The sequence below is a fragment of the Leptopilina heterotoma genome, unplaced genomic scaffold (assembly GCF_015476425.1).
Source record: "Leptopilina heterotoma isolate Lh14 unplaced genomic scaffold, ASM1547642v1 Lhet_60, whole genome shotgun sequence".
Taxonomy (NCBI): domain Eukaryota; kingdom Metazoa; phylum Arthropoda; class Insecta; order Hymenoptera; family Figitidae; genus Leptopilina; species Leptopilina heterotoma.
The window spans coordinates 193,948-210,038 of NW_025111138.1; the positions used below are offsets into that span (position 1 = coordinate 193,948).

The 16,091-nt window shown below is 20.4% G+C and overlaps 1 protein-coding gene across 2 annotated transcripts in view; it reads right to left on the minus strand.

Annotated features, from left to right (window-relative positions):
• Positions 1-16,091, minus strand: part of LOC122509452 (junctional adhesion molecule 2A-like) — a 341,612-nt gene that overhangs the window by 56,463 nt on the left and 269,058 nt on the right. For both annotated transcript variants that reach the window (XM_043623555.1, XM_043623556.1), the window contains one exon: positions 11,570-11,703. In XM_043623555.1, the coding sequence (XP_043479490.1) occupies positions 11,570-11,703 (134 nt within the window). The remainder of the gene's footprint in view (positions 1-11,569; positions 11,704-16,091) is intronic.

Genomic DNA, 16,091 nt, shown 5'->3' on the forward strand with positions numbered 1-16,091 from the left:
TTATTCAATGGTAATTTTTTACTAAAAATAATATAGCTGTAATTTTCTACCAAAATTTATTCAAAAGCAATTTTCTACTAACAATTAAATGTCATTTTTTACTAAATATTTTAAACTTAAAAAATTCTACTAAAAAACTGATTTATTACTAAAAATTATTCAGTTGTACATTTATACTATAAAAATAGAAAAAATAGAAAAATTCAATAAATAAAAAAAGATAAAAATCAAATAAGTTAATTATTTTTTCAATATTCTATTTTTCTGCTTAAAATTATGTAATTAAAAATTTTTTTATGAAAAGTTATTCGAATCTACTTTTATTTTACTAAAAATTATTCAATTTTATTTTTTTAAACTAAAAATTATTCAATTTTATTTTTTAAAACTAAATATTGGTTTATATAGATTTACTATATATAATGAATTATAAAACTGAATTTAAATTCATCTTTTTGGCAGAAAAGAGGTTGAATTTTCACTAATGACTGACTATAAAGTTACCGCCGACTACTTTAACCCCTCTTATCACCATAACGCTTGACTTGAACTAATATATGACTCAAGATTGACTTCTCTCGCTGGTAATCCTATACCTTTATCACTATATAGAAACTTTGATTTCCCACCACTGTCTGAGATCTCAATTACTTCGATTATCTTTATTTTCAACGATTCATATCAATTTTCACGCTTAAAATTAATTTATTATTTTTTTTATCAAGTTTGAAAGAAAAATCACAAAAATTCTTCATAACTAAAAATGAAAATTAATAAAAAAATAAATATAACATATAAAACTACAAGAAAAGAAATTCTGTGAAATTTTTATTATTAATGAAAATAATGTAATGTTTGCATACAATTTTATTAACATTTTTTTTTTTAAATAATTGAATTTTTAAATTGAATTGAATTTTTGGTAAATTTTATTAAAATAGTAGATATTGAAAATCATTGAAATTAGAAATTTTTTTTGACATTTATGAAAATAATTGAACTTTGCAGATGAATTTTGTTATTTATAAAGATAATTGGGATTTTTACGAGAATTTTTTCAAATTTTGAACATAGTTGAATTTTATAAAAAGAATTTTATTATTTTTTTTTTGAAAATAATTGAATTTCTGCAATTATTTGTAATTTCTCCAAAATTGAAATTTTTTAGTGTTTTCAAAAAAAAAAAAAAAAAATAGAAAATTTTCAAATTCTACTATTTTTAAAATTGCTAATTTTATTTAAAAAAGGTAAATATATTAAGAAATAAATATACCGTTTCATAAATAAATAATAAATAACCTACTTCGAGAATTTAAATAAGAAACAAAGATTAAAAATTCAAGAAACAAAAATAACTTTTTATGATTAAAAAAACATGCTTTACTTTTTGAAGTGAATCGATTAAAGTTTTCCAAGTTGAAAAATTTTACAAAAGTTCTTTTAACAAAATTATTTTTACCAAAATTATTTACCAAATTGTATACTAAATTATTTATCAAATTATTTACCAAACTGTTTAAAAAATAATTTTTCAAGTTATTTACCAAATTGGCAAAAAGATTTTGCAATCAAAAAGATTTTTAAGATTTTCTTTTAACCAAAAAGATTTTGCAAATAATACAAAAAATTGATTTTACAATTATCCCCCCCCCTAAAAAACTCAAATGTAAATTTTATTATTATTGACTCTATAATTAACTTAATATTGTAATGATTTTTATCACCGTCTGACAATATACTGTCCCTATTTACTTGAACAATCGTTATCTCAAGAAAAGTTTATTTTTACTATCGACTGACTAATAGACTAATGTCGATTACTTTTGGGATTACTTTTTATCGACTAATTTACGTGATTTTATTACGTCTGTCTATATATTGACCCAAACTACTCGTTTCTTCTTATATCACACAAGACATCGCTTCCCCTCCAATTGGAAATTTATCTCTTGAGACTTTTATAATTATTTTTTATATTACATAAAAAATCAAGTTTCTTAAACGTTAATAAAATTTGTTATTACCAAATAAAAAGAGGGAAAATAATTTACATAAGAAATTTTCCAATAATTAATAAAATTTCAAATTGAATTTAATTTACCTATAATATGTATACATACATTTTTTAATTAAATTAAAATTATTATTCATTTTTTCTGCTCTCATTCTTTACTCAACGATTTTATTAAATTGAAAAATAGATTAAAAACGAGTTTAAAAACAAGAAGCATAATTGTTAAAACGTGAAATAAAGTATTGAGTTCCAGAGAATATTTATAGTTATTAACTTAATTTTTTTTTTTCAATTTGCCTGTACACTGAAGAAAATATTTAGTCCGAGCAACTGAAATTTGTTTGAGAAAACTAAATTATTTGGCTAAGCCAACAAAATTGTTCATTTTACCATTTTTTTCAAATTACTTTATTTGACTGCTTTTTATTCATGAAATTAAAAAAATTTTGTTCATTTTCAGTCGGTTTCAATTATTTTCAAACTTTTTTTTAGTTATTTTTAATATTATTTTAAGAAATTTTTAAAAATAATTTAATTCATTCGAGGATTTTTATTAAAATAAATTGAAAATAAATTGAATTCTTTCGAAGAATATATATACTATTAACGGTTTTGACAATAATTAATTGAATTCTTTCAAAAAATTTCTTTAATTTTTTTAATATAATTAATATAATTATATATAAAATATAATTATATATTAATTAATATAATTTTAATTAATAATATTACTATTAAATTTTATTAAAATTATTTATAGTAAATTAAATTCGTTTAAACAATTTTATTAGAGTTTTTCTAAATAATTAAATTGTTTGGAAGAATTTCTTTAAATTTTTTGAAAATTTTTTCAGCACTTTAAAATAATCGTTTCTGATAATAATTATAATTAAAAATTTGATTATTCAATTTTATGAAAATTGTATTGAAATTTCAAAATAATTGAATTCGTGAGATTTTCATTGTTTACACAAATAATTTAATTCTTTGGAAGAATTTGACTATTTTTAAAAAAAATTGAATTGTTTTGAATTATTTATTAAAATTATAGAATATAATTGAAGTTATGCAAAGAATTTTATTTAAATTTTATTGAAAATAATTGAATTCCTGTAAAGAATTTTTATTATTTATGAAAATAATTGAATCCTGTAGAGAATTTTTACTATTTATATAAAAATAATTGAATTCTACCGAAAATGCTATTCTTTATGAAAGTAATTGGATTCTTTCCAAAAATTTTATTAAAATTTTTTAAAATAATTTAATTTTTTTGAGAACTTTGTTTAAAATTGTACCTACATATTAAAAATAATTGAATTCTTGAGACAGATTTTATTATTTATGAGAATAATTGAAATATTTCTAGAAATGTGATTAAAATTGTACGAAAATAATTGAATTCCTGCGAAAAATTTTATTATTTATGAAAATATTGAATTATTTACAGAAATTTTATTAAAATCGTAAGTATTGAAAACAATTTATTTTATTAAAATTATAAATTGAAAATAATTCAATTCCTGTGAAAAATTTTATTATTTATGGTAATAATTCAATTACTGCGAATAGGTAATTTTATTAAAATGTTTAAAATAATTGAATCCTTTCTTGAAATTTTATTAAAATTTGTATTAAAAATAATTGAATTCTGTAGAGAATTTTTACTATTTATATAAGAATAATTGAATTTCACCGAGAATGCTATTCTTTATGAAAGTAATTGAATTCTTTCCAAAAATTTTATTAAAATGTTTGAAAATAATTGAATTCCTGTAATAAATTTTTATTATTTATAAAAATAATTGAATCGAGTAGAGAATTTTTACTATTTATATAAAAATAATTGAATTCTACTCAGAATGCTATTCTTTATGGAAGTAATTGAATTTTTTTTTAGAAATTTTATTACAATTTTTGAAAATAATTGAATTCCTTTTGAGAAATATTTTTAAAATTGTTTATGCGTATATTGAAAATAATTGAATTTTTGCGAAAAATTTTATTATTTATGAAAATAATTGAATTATTTACAGAAATTTTTATTAAAATTGTAGATATTAAAAACAATTTATTTTATTAAAATTGTATATTGAAAATAATTGAATTCCTGTGAAGAATTTTATTATTTATGGTAATAATTTAATTACTGCAAAGAATTTTATTAAAATTTTTAAAATAATTGAATCCTTTCTTGAAATTTTATTAAAATTTTATTGAAAATTCCTTTGAATTCCTTTGAGAAATATTATTAAAATTGTTTTTGTATATTGAAAATAATTGAATGAATTTGAAAATTGAATCATTTTATTGGTTTATGAAAATAATTGAATTATTTGCAGAAATTTTATTAAATAATATTGTATTGAAAATAATTGTATTCTTCCGAAGAATGTTATTGTTTATGAAAATAATTGAAATCTTTTGAAGAATATTATCAACATTTTTGGAAATTCTAAATAATAGTTAATTATGAACTTAATAAGTGAATTTAATTTAAATAATTTTAAATCAAAAATTTTTTCAAGAATTGAATTTTATATATGAAAATGAATCATTTTGTAATTTGCATAATAATAATAAATTTAAGATGTTCCACGAGTAAAATTTTACAGGTACTTATAATAATTATTAAAACAAAATATGTTTTATTCATTTCATAAATAAAAATATTTTGCTATAAATAATTTGCGAGAAAATCATTTAGTTTTCTCACAAGTGTAATATTATTTTTTTATTCTTTCTATTACCATTTTTTATTACTTATAAAATGACAATGTTTGTGTGTAAATATCTTCATTTTCTGAATTCTGCGGTTGGAATTAAGGGGAGAGGAAAATTCCTTTCTCTCTGTCTCTATCTCTCTTGCGAGGCATATAACCAGAAGTGTCAACCGCAATTTTCTTGTGTGCAAATCCGCAAGCAAGAAGAACATACCGCGTTATTGGATAGTAATGTACTTACAGAGAGAAGTCGACATTGGCGCAGAAGTGAAACTAGATTTCATGGCAAAAAGTGCAACATTCAAGTCAACATAATCAAAAGTGACAGGGAAGGGTATAAAAGAGTGAGAGAGAGAGAAAAGTGGGAAGGAAGAGGAAGGTTATTTTATTTCGTCGTGTAAAAGCACGTAGGATAAGGGAAGCCTCTTCGATTTCCCCCGCGAGGCACTCAATTTCTAGCCAATATATATAAATATAGTTTCGAAGTGAACTACCCTCATTCTTGAGCAATAGGCCGATTCACTGCCGTTCCTTTTAACCATTGAATTCACCCAGCGGAAAAGATTGTATTAATTTTTCTTTTCAAGTGGAAAAGCGAGAATCACTTTTTACTTTGCTTATTTTATTAAAGGAACTTTTATATCAAGGTGATATATACCTTCATTATAAGTGGAGCATATTGACTTTTTTATTTACTTTTTTCTAAATAGTGATACGCTTTTTGTCTATTATAATATTTATTATTGATTAATCATTTTTTTCCTAGTCCGACTTTTTCGATAAATAATTAATTAATTATTAATTAACTATATTAAATTAAATGTTCTTTCATTCTTTCATTCACATTTTCTGTCCCTCACACTCTGAAGTTGCCTTTTATTTATACTTTTGTTTTTTGTTATCTTCAGATAGATTGTATATTATATTATTACTAGAAAATTTTACGCGCGGAACATGATATTGAATTTATTATTTTTATACAAATTACAAATATTTTTAATCTTCAAATATAAATTTTTAAAATAATTTCATAATCAAAATTTAAAAAATTCACTCATTAAGTACAAAATTAATTAATACTGTTCATATTTTCTAAAATTTTAATAAATCCTTCGAAAAAATTCAATTATTTTTATAAATAGTAAAATACTTCGCAGAAATTAAATTATTTTTAATCAAATATCAATAAAATTACATGAAAGAATTTAATTATTTTCAAAAATTTCCATAAAATGCAATTTCAACAAGAATTTAAAATTCTCTAAAAATAATTAAATTATTCTCAAAATATTTTTTAAAAAATTCTATATAAAAATAAAATTACTTTCAATGCAATTTTTAAATATATATTCGTCAAAAAAATTGAAAGAATTCAATTATTTTCAAAAAAGTAATAAAATTCTTGTGATGAATTATTCAATGATTTTGAATATACATAATTTTAATAAAATTCTTTAAAGAAATTCCATTATTATTTTTAAAACAATTTTAATTGAATTTCTCGAAAAAATTTCATTATTTTCAAATCCTTATTAATAAAATCAGACTTTTGTCTGTACATTGCATAGAATTCAAAATTTCTATTATATTCCTTCTTTTTACACTCTAAGGAATGCGAAAATACTATTAAGAAAATTATGTGTGTATGTGTATATGTGTGTATGTGTGTATGTGTGTATGTATGTCCGCAAATTTTCGACCGCGTATCACGGAAAAACGGTTCGATCGTTTGAAGTGAAACTTGGCAGTCTTTTAGGCATTAGCCTAACTTAAAATCCTAGCGATAGTAGATTAAAAAATATTAATATGGACGAAAGTTATGCCATTTTTTCAAAAATTCGAAAATTCGAAATTTTTAGTTTTTTCATATACTTTAGTGAATTGTACTTAAACTTGGTAAAGGGTTAATTTTAGTGTTTTTTATGAAGATTTAATCGTCAGAATAATAAAATTTTGAATAACAAATAAAAAGTGTTAGATTTAAATATTGAAAAATTAAAAAGTTTAAAAATTGAAATTTTTTTGTAATTAATTTTTATACGGTTGTATTTCTTAGGTCAACAATAAAAATTTGTTGTTGAAATCATAAGTTTACTTTCTTAAAAAAATTCTATTAGGTCAGAATATTAACAATATCCATATAATTAATATGAGACTTTTGTCAGTATGTTGCACAGAATTCAAAATTGCTATTATATTTTATTAATTAATGATCAAAAAATGAAAAACTCAAATTTCATTCTGATGACTAAATTGTAATAAAAAATACTAAAATTAACCCTGTATAAAATTTAAGTAAAATTAATGACAATAATTATTTCAAAAGATAAATTTTGAATTTTAAAAATTTTGAAAATATATAGCACTAGCTGTCATGTCGTACCCGTCTTCGACGGGTTTTAGTTTCTACCAATACATTTAACAATGTTTCTACCAATCTGCGGAAAATCAAAAATACCCGGGATAAATTAATTAATAATTAATAATTAATAATTAATAATTAGTTAATTAATAATAATTAATAATTAGTTAATAATTAATTAATTAATAATTATTTCTTAAAATTTAACATTTTTTTCTTCTCTTTTATATCATTAAGCTTCATTATTTTTGTACTCTTCAAAAATACTTTACTTATATTTAATAGTCTCCACCCTTTGGTAAAAAATCTAAAATTATGGAAAATTAGCAAAAATTCATAAAACCGAATTTATTAAAATTCAACATTTTTTCTTCTCTTTTATGGCTTTTGGCTTCATTATTTTTGGGCTCTTCAAAAATACTTTACCTAATTTGTTATCTCCACCCTTTGGTAAAAAATCTAAAATTATGGAAAAATAGCAAAAATGCAAAAAAATGAATTTCTTAAAATTAAACATTTTTCCTTCTTTTTATGGCATTTAGCTTTATTATTTTTGTGCTCTTAAAAAATACTTTACTTATTCAATAGTCTCCACCCTTCGGTAAAAAATCTAAAATTATGGAAAATTATCAAAAATTCAAAAAACCGAATTTCTTAAAATTCAACATTTTTCCTTCTTTTTTATAGCATTTAGCTTTATTATTTTTGTGCTCTTAAAAAATACTTTACCTAATTTGTTATCTCCACCCTTCGGTAAAAAATCTAAAATTATGGAAAATTATCAAAAATTCAAAAAACCGAATTTCTTAAAATTCAACATTTTTCCTTCTTTTTTATGGCATTTAGCTAATTATTTTTGTTTAATGTAGCAAATTTTTTACTTTACATACTGATCTTTAAATAAAAAACTTTAATAACTTTTCCTGAAAAGCTTGCTTAAAGATTAAAAATCACTATTTTCTTAGAAAAAAGTTGATCTAAAAAAACGAAAAAAAATTTCAAAATACATCTTTTTTAAAAATTTTATCGTAGAAATGGGTTGTATTTATCTGAAAAAGTTAGCTAAGGATAGTTTTTTCATTCATTTTACAAAAGATAAAAAATTTGCATTTTTTTGTTTTTTTGAATTTTTTGGAAAAATGTCATAACTTTTGTTCAAGTTAATATTTTTTAATCGGATAAGGCTATGATTGTAAGTTACTTTAATAGGTGCCAAATTTCACTTTAATTGGTTGAACCGTTTTCAATTGATGCGCGAACAAAGTTTTGCATACAGACAGAGACAGACAGACAGAAATTTTTTTTACATTTTTAGAATTCTAATGTCTCAAAACGAAAAAATATATAAAAATTTTCAAGTTTGGAGCAATGTACAGATAGTAATCTGATTTTATTAATATAGATAATGTTCGTTCACATTAATAACTTTTAGTTTACTATAGCTACACTAAAAAAAGTTATATGATTCAAGTAATTATAATTATTTGAAAAATAATATCTTATTTAAAAAGTTTTTATTTCGATCTAATAAGAATTTATTTCGTTTAAATAATTTTATTTAGTTGAATCAAATAAATCTTAATTGGATTAATTAAATAAATACTTGACTCTAATAAATAAATTTATTTAACACAAATCATTTCTTAATTTTATATTTTTTCATGGATTGCTTCTAAACTTTCTATAGTTGAGTATTACATGTTATTTAGTCACATTTTAGCATAATTTTTCAAAAATACTTTCTTATAACGAAGATGTAAGTATAAAAATGTTTTGAATATCAAAAAATTGAAAAAATTATAATTGATACCAATTGCTATGAAGCTTAATTCAATAGTATTTGTGGGCTCTCTGATTTAACTTTTAGAGATATCTTGATCAATGTAAAGACAAAAGTTAAACACGGTGTTTATTTTGGTTTAAAACAATTTCCGGCTTTGTCCAAATTTTTCCTGGTTTACTGGACGGGTTTTTTTTAATAATACATTTAACAGGGTGCTTACCAACCAGAAAAGACGTAAAATATCAGGGAATTTAATGTAACCAAGAAAAACTGGATCTACTTGCTATACAATTAGTTCGAATTAGACTGTACTATAACTCAAAAAACTGGAGGAAATTTTAGATTTATTTTAATACATTATATTGATTGAAGTACTACAAATTGAGAAATATTGTTTTCTGCATTTGAATTAGTTAAAAATAACTAATTTGATAATAAAAAGTCGGTCACTGTTTCAAATGGTATTATTTTCCTAATGAAATAGACAATAGTAACTAATTATTATTTTTTCCCTGTCAAATCAAATTCCCGGCTATTTTCCGGTTTTCTAGGTTGGTAGATACACTGTTAAGTGCATTATCAGAAACTACAACCCGTCGAAGACGGGTACGACAGCTAGTATTTCTATAAAATTCTTCATAAAAATTTAATTATTTCTTAAAATTTCTAAAAATTCTTGCGAAACATTTTAATTATTTTTATAAATAGTAAAATCCATTTAAACAATTTAATTATTTTTTTCAATAGAAATCTTTAAAATCTTTACAAAAATCCAATGATTTTCAAAACAATTTTAATTAAATTCCTCGGATGAATTCAAATATTTTTAAATATTTCCATAAATTTCAATTATATATGTCCAAAAATTTTAATAAATTCTTCGAAACAATTTTTATAAATAGTAAAATTCTCCGCAAGAATTCAATTATTTTCAATTCACTTTTAATGAAATTCTTCTTCATAAAATTCAAATGCTTTCAAAATTTTCAATTAAAATTATTAAAGAAACTCCATTAGTTTAAAAAAAAGTTCAACGAAACTCTTCAAAAGAATTTAATTAGAATTTTTAAAAATGTTAATAAAATTCTTTGCGAGAATTCAGTTATTTTCCAAAATAATAAAATTCTTTGAAGAAATTCTATTATCATCAAATTTTTTGATAAAATTCTTTGCAACAATTCGATGATTTTCAATATATTAATTTTAAAATTGAAAATATTTGAAAAGAAAAATTATAAAAAAGTTAATAATAATGCAATTTATTTTCTATTATTTTCGTTTATAAATCACAATTTTTTTAACAAAATTATTATTATTTTGTTTTAAAAAAAAATAAGAAAAATATTTGCAAAATTCCCTTTTTTTAATCTTCTTTTTGGAACACGATTTTCAACTGGAATTAAGACATTCAAAAATTTCAAATTCAAACCTTTTTTAAATTAAACAACTTATAAAAGTATTTTTATAAAACATGAAGATATCGATTGCTCCGAGTCGAAGACTCAGAGTGATCGATTTCTTCATGTTTTATAATAATTAAATATGACCAAGTAATAAAATCATTATTTTATATTATTATAAGAATATTGTTACAGTAATTTCATCAAAATTATTTTCATCATTTTAATTCAATTATTATTTTCTAGAATTTTAAATTATTTTTTATGAAAATAATTGAATTCCTTAAAAGAAATTTATTATTTATAAAAATAATAATTGAATCCCTGTGAAATTTTTATAATTTATGAAAATAATCAAATATTTGCATACAATTTTATTAAAAATTTTTTTAAATAATTGAATTTTTTTGGGAAATTTTATTAAAATATATTGAAAATCATTGAAATTAGAAAAATGCATTTTATTTTTGAAAATAATTGAAATTAAAACAAGAATTTTTTTGAGATTTAGGAAAATAATTGAACTTTGCAGATGAATTTTGTTATTTATAAAGATAATTGGGATTTTTACGAGAATTTTTTCAAATTTTGTACATAGTTGAATTCTATAAGAAGAATTTAATTTTTTTCTTTTAAAATAGTTGAATTTCTTCAATTATTTGTAATTTCTCGAAAATTGAATTTTTTTAGTGTTTTCAACAAAAATTTAAATTAGAAAGTTTTCAAATTCTATTATTTATAAAATTGTTATCTAAATTATAATTTATTATTTCAAAACACTTTATTTTGATTAGTTGATGAAATATCTTGAAAATTAATAATAAATAGTTATTAGTTACTAATAAAATTATTAATAATAATAACAAATAGTTATTCCAACAAAAACATCTTTGATGCAAAAAGTTGAGCCAAATAAAAGTTTGTGCAAATTTTCAAATAATTAGTGAAACAAAAGTTTACCGAGTAAAATTTATAACTAAAGTTTTAATATTGAATTGTAACAAATATAAAATTTTATTTAATGATTAACATAAGCAGCTAATGAAATCCAATTAGTCGTCTTAATAAAATCTAAAGCAAAAAGTAAGTCACTAATTGAAATTAGTATTAAACATTTTTACTAATTTAAATTTAGAATTATTCTTTTTTAATTATACTTATTAACTTTTGCTTATTTATAATTTCTTCTTCGAAAGAATTAAAAATATAATTACATTTTTCATTTTTCGAGTAAATATGTTACTTTTTAAAAAAAATTATTTTATGTATGGAAAAAAAGTATCTCACCGTTTCTCCATTAATGGTCCAATGCATTTTTGCCTTCGGAATTGAGGCGAAAGCTGTGCAGTTAGCGGTGATATTTTCACCAGTCGTGTATTCACCAACCAGACCGTTGATTTCTGGATTTCTTTCCGGCGGTACTGTAACAAACCAATTTGATTTATGGCGTTAAAATTATTTTCAAATGACTATTTTTTTTAAATATATCGAGTTTTATAAATTCTCGCGCATAATACAGTTTTATAATTAATACAAATTTTTAGGCAAATTAGAAATAGAAGTATTTTTAAAAAAATCCTTTTTTGGAAATCAGTAATGTTTGTAGGGAAACGGAAATTTTTTTTATTGTATTAATTGTATTAATTGAATTTTAAAAGAGAATGGGTTTACAATTTTCATAAAAACATATATGAACTTCAAAAGGTTTCTATTTGAAATTTTATAAAATTTCAATTTTTAATGAATTTAGTTAGAAATTTTAAAGAACTTAGATTAATAAAATTTAAATAATTTAAAAAAATTATCGTCAAAACTCCAATTATTTTTATAAATAATCAAATTCTTCTAAAAAATTCAATTATATTATCAAAAATTAGAAAATTCTTGATAAAATTTCATTTATGTTCAAAGCTTTAAAATAATTTTCGTTAAAATTTCAATAAATTATATTGAAAATTTTTTTAAAATTACGTCAAAACTTACAATTATCTTTATAAATAATAAAATTCTTCTCCGTAATTTAATTATTTTCAAAAATTTTAATAAAATTCTTGGCAAAAATTCAATTATGTTCAAAAATTTTTAAAAAATTCACATCAAGATTTCAGTTATCTTTATAAGCAATAAAATTCTTCTTTAAAATTTAATTATTTACAAAATTTTTAATAGAATTCTAGGCTAAATTTCAATTACGTTAAAAAATTAAAGAAAAATCTCGTCAAAATTACAATTATATTTTTAAATAAGAAAATTATTCTCCGAAATTCAGTTTATTTTCAAATTTTTAATAAAAATTCTTGACAAAATTTCAATTATTTAAAAATATTTTCCTTTATTCACTGATTTTCAATATCTACTATTTTAATAAAATTTTCCAAAAGATTTCAATTATTTAAAAAAATTTTTAATGAAATTCTACGCAAACATTTAATTATTTTCATTTAAATAATAGAAAGTTTATAGGAATTCAATTATTTACAAATTTTTAATAAATTTCTTCGCAATAATTTAATTATTTTCATAAATAATAAAATTCATCGCAAAATTTCAATTATTTTTAATATAATTTTAATCGAATTCCTCGAAAAATATAATTATTCATAAAAATTTTATTAAAATTCGTCGAAAAAATTTAATTCTTTAAATATTTGTTGATAAAATTCTTTATGAGAATTCAATTCTAAGAAACATTCAATTATTCAACGAATTATTTATTTTTGTATTTAAATAATTGAATTCTCGTAGAATTTTTTAATAAAAATTAATTTAGAAACGAATTTTAGTTAAAATGTTAGATAATAATTGAATATTAAAAGAATTATACCATGAATTTTTATAAATAATTGAATTTTGAATAGGTTTCAAATTAAAATCTTTAAAAATTTGAATTTTTCATACATTTAACTAACAATTCTGTAGAATTATTTGTTTTAAAAAAGTTTAATTGGCTTTTTTTTGAAATTATTTCAAGTTTTTATTTTCTAATATATATTTTTAATTGAAAAATTTCCGAATAATTGAAATTTCGTAAAATTGAATTGTATACAAATTGATTTGAAAATTCTCAAAGAACTTTTTCAAAAATTATTAAAAAATAATTGATTTAAAGAAGAATTTTAGTTAAAAATTCTAGAAAATAATAATTGAAATGAAATGATGAAAATAATTTTGAAGAAGTTATTGATGTTTTCGAATAATTTTGCAATTAAAGAAATTCATAAATAAATGTAATAAAACATTTGTTTGAGTATCTTATAATTTTTAGAGTGAATCAGAATATTAAATAGTTTAATATTATAATTAATTAATATTAAATAGTCAAAATGTTGTCTAGAAATTAGGGAAAAATCAGGAAAAGACAAAATTAAATTTTTGTGTTAACCCTGTTTTAGAATACAGGATTTAAAATATGTTGTGCTTGAATTAATACGAATTGTAAATTTTATTTTGTCAAAAATAACATTTTTCGAATACAAAAATATTATTTATCTATCAACCATTTTCCATCTAGTTGACATTATTTTTCTTTTAAATTTTACGAAACACTTTTGATATTACTTTTCAATTTTAATTTCAGTTCAAATTTAGTTTTGAATTCAGTTTGAATTTAGTGTGAAGAACAAAAAGCGATAGTGAATAAAAAAGAAGAAAATAGAAGAAAGAATATTTAGAAGGAGAGAAAGAAAAAGAATATTTATGAATAGGATTATTTATTTTCTGCATTTCTTTGACCTAAAAATGCAAATTGCCTTTCATTAAATGTGTGAAAGATTATATTTTCAAGTATTGTTTAATGAATATTGACGTTAATTGATTAAACTGGGCATATAATCACGTTATATATTTGAAGGCATCAATTGAAAATCAAATTTCACTCATTAAATATTCTGGTACTTGTGTTGTAATCTAGGAGCTAGTAATTAATAATTAGCTTAAACAGCAGAGTTGCCAATGCTCGAAACATTGTGCAAATATATACACGTCAAGTTTGCTCGCGTTTTGTATTTGTTCCACTATTGCAAATGGTACATGAGAAGTAGCAAAAAGGCAAAACCAGAAGCTATATAACGAATATTCATATATACATATATATATATTATAAATATATAGATAGAAGGAGAGTGAGGGAGAGAGAGAGAGAGAGAGAGAGAGAAACCTTCGGATATTGCGATATTAATTAAACCAGTACTAAGCACAACGAAGTCTGTTTTTACTCCCGAACTTTCCTCATTCGAATTCTGTTCACAATTCGCGCAAAAGCCACGCGAGAGTGTATATATGAAACAAGTTCACCTGGATCTCGATTTGCAAAATTTTATATCCATTTTGTGGACCCACGTGTACCATAAAAGACAATTTTTTTCTTTCTTTATTTCATCTCTAACATTGTTAATTTTTGTTCCTCTCTTTTTGCTTTTTTTCTCTATTCTCCTCTTTTTCTTCTATTATTAAAACTATTCTCGTAGACAATTTCATTTTGTCAGATTTTTACAGAAACATTTTATATCCGGTAATTATATACAAAAACTTATTCAAATTTTTCCCTACAAGTTTAATTTGATTAATTTTAATAATAAATTTAAGGGGTTTCTTCTACTAACATTGTCGATGAAAATGAAATTCTAATTTAACTTTTTGGGAGCAGTTTCTAAAACTTGTGTGTTTTAATAAAAAAAAAAATGTTGGGTAATTAACACACTGAGAAATTAATATATTTGAATCAAGCATAATTGTTTTTGTTTTACAAAATTATTTATTTGACATCATAATTTTATTCAATACATAATAAGTTTGTTTCAATAAAAATGATGTTTAGTTCAATTATAAAATATGTTTAATTATATTTTTTTCACTGGCTACTTATTTTTGTATTCAACAAATTTTTTCTCAATGCATAAGATTAGTAATAATATTAAAAACTAGCAACAATTCGCGCGCTTTTTAAAATAAAATTAGCAATTTTAAAAATAATAGACCGTATAAATTTTTTATTCAATTTTTTTTTTTAAATAAAATATGAATTGTGGAATATGTAGTTTTAATATTATTATAATTATAATAATCATATATTCTGACATAGAAAATTCTGGGAAAAGTCAGAAATTTTTTATTAAAAGTATAGAAAAAATTAAATTTTTAGAATTCATAAGAAAATTAAATTTTTATGTCCTTTTTGTTCGACTCATAAACTATAAAATTACCAATTCTAATAAAATAAATTCTCAATTTCTAAATTAGAATCTAAAATTCTAAATAAAAATTAAAAAACCTTTAATTTTTTCAATTTCTGACAAACAGTTCTTTTTAAATAACTTAAATCTTGAACAACTATCATAAAATAAAGAAATTATTTAATGAATAATTTTAATTAAATATTTCAAAATTAATTCAATTTTAAAAGAGTTGCGTTTACAATTTTCATAAATTAATGAACTTCGAATGTTTTCAATTTGAAGTTTTATAAAATTTCAATGTTGAATGAATTTAAATAGAATTTTTAATGAACTTTTTAAGAAAATTTTTAAGAAGATTTTGAATTAGTTAAATTTGTCAATATATATTTAAATAATTATTAAATATAATGGATTTATAGAAGAAATTTAGTTAAAAACACTAAAAAAATTGAATTCTGAAGAAGTTGCAAATGATTGCAGAAATTCAATTATTTTCAAAAGTAATAAACTAATAATGTTCTAAAATTTACAAAAAAATCTCGACAAAATCCCAATTACTATCTCTGTAAAATATAAATAAAAAGATCCTTCTTAAAAATTCAATTATTTTCAAAAATTTTAATGTAATTCAAAAA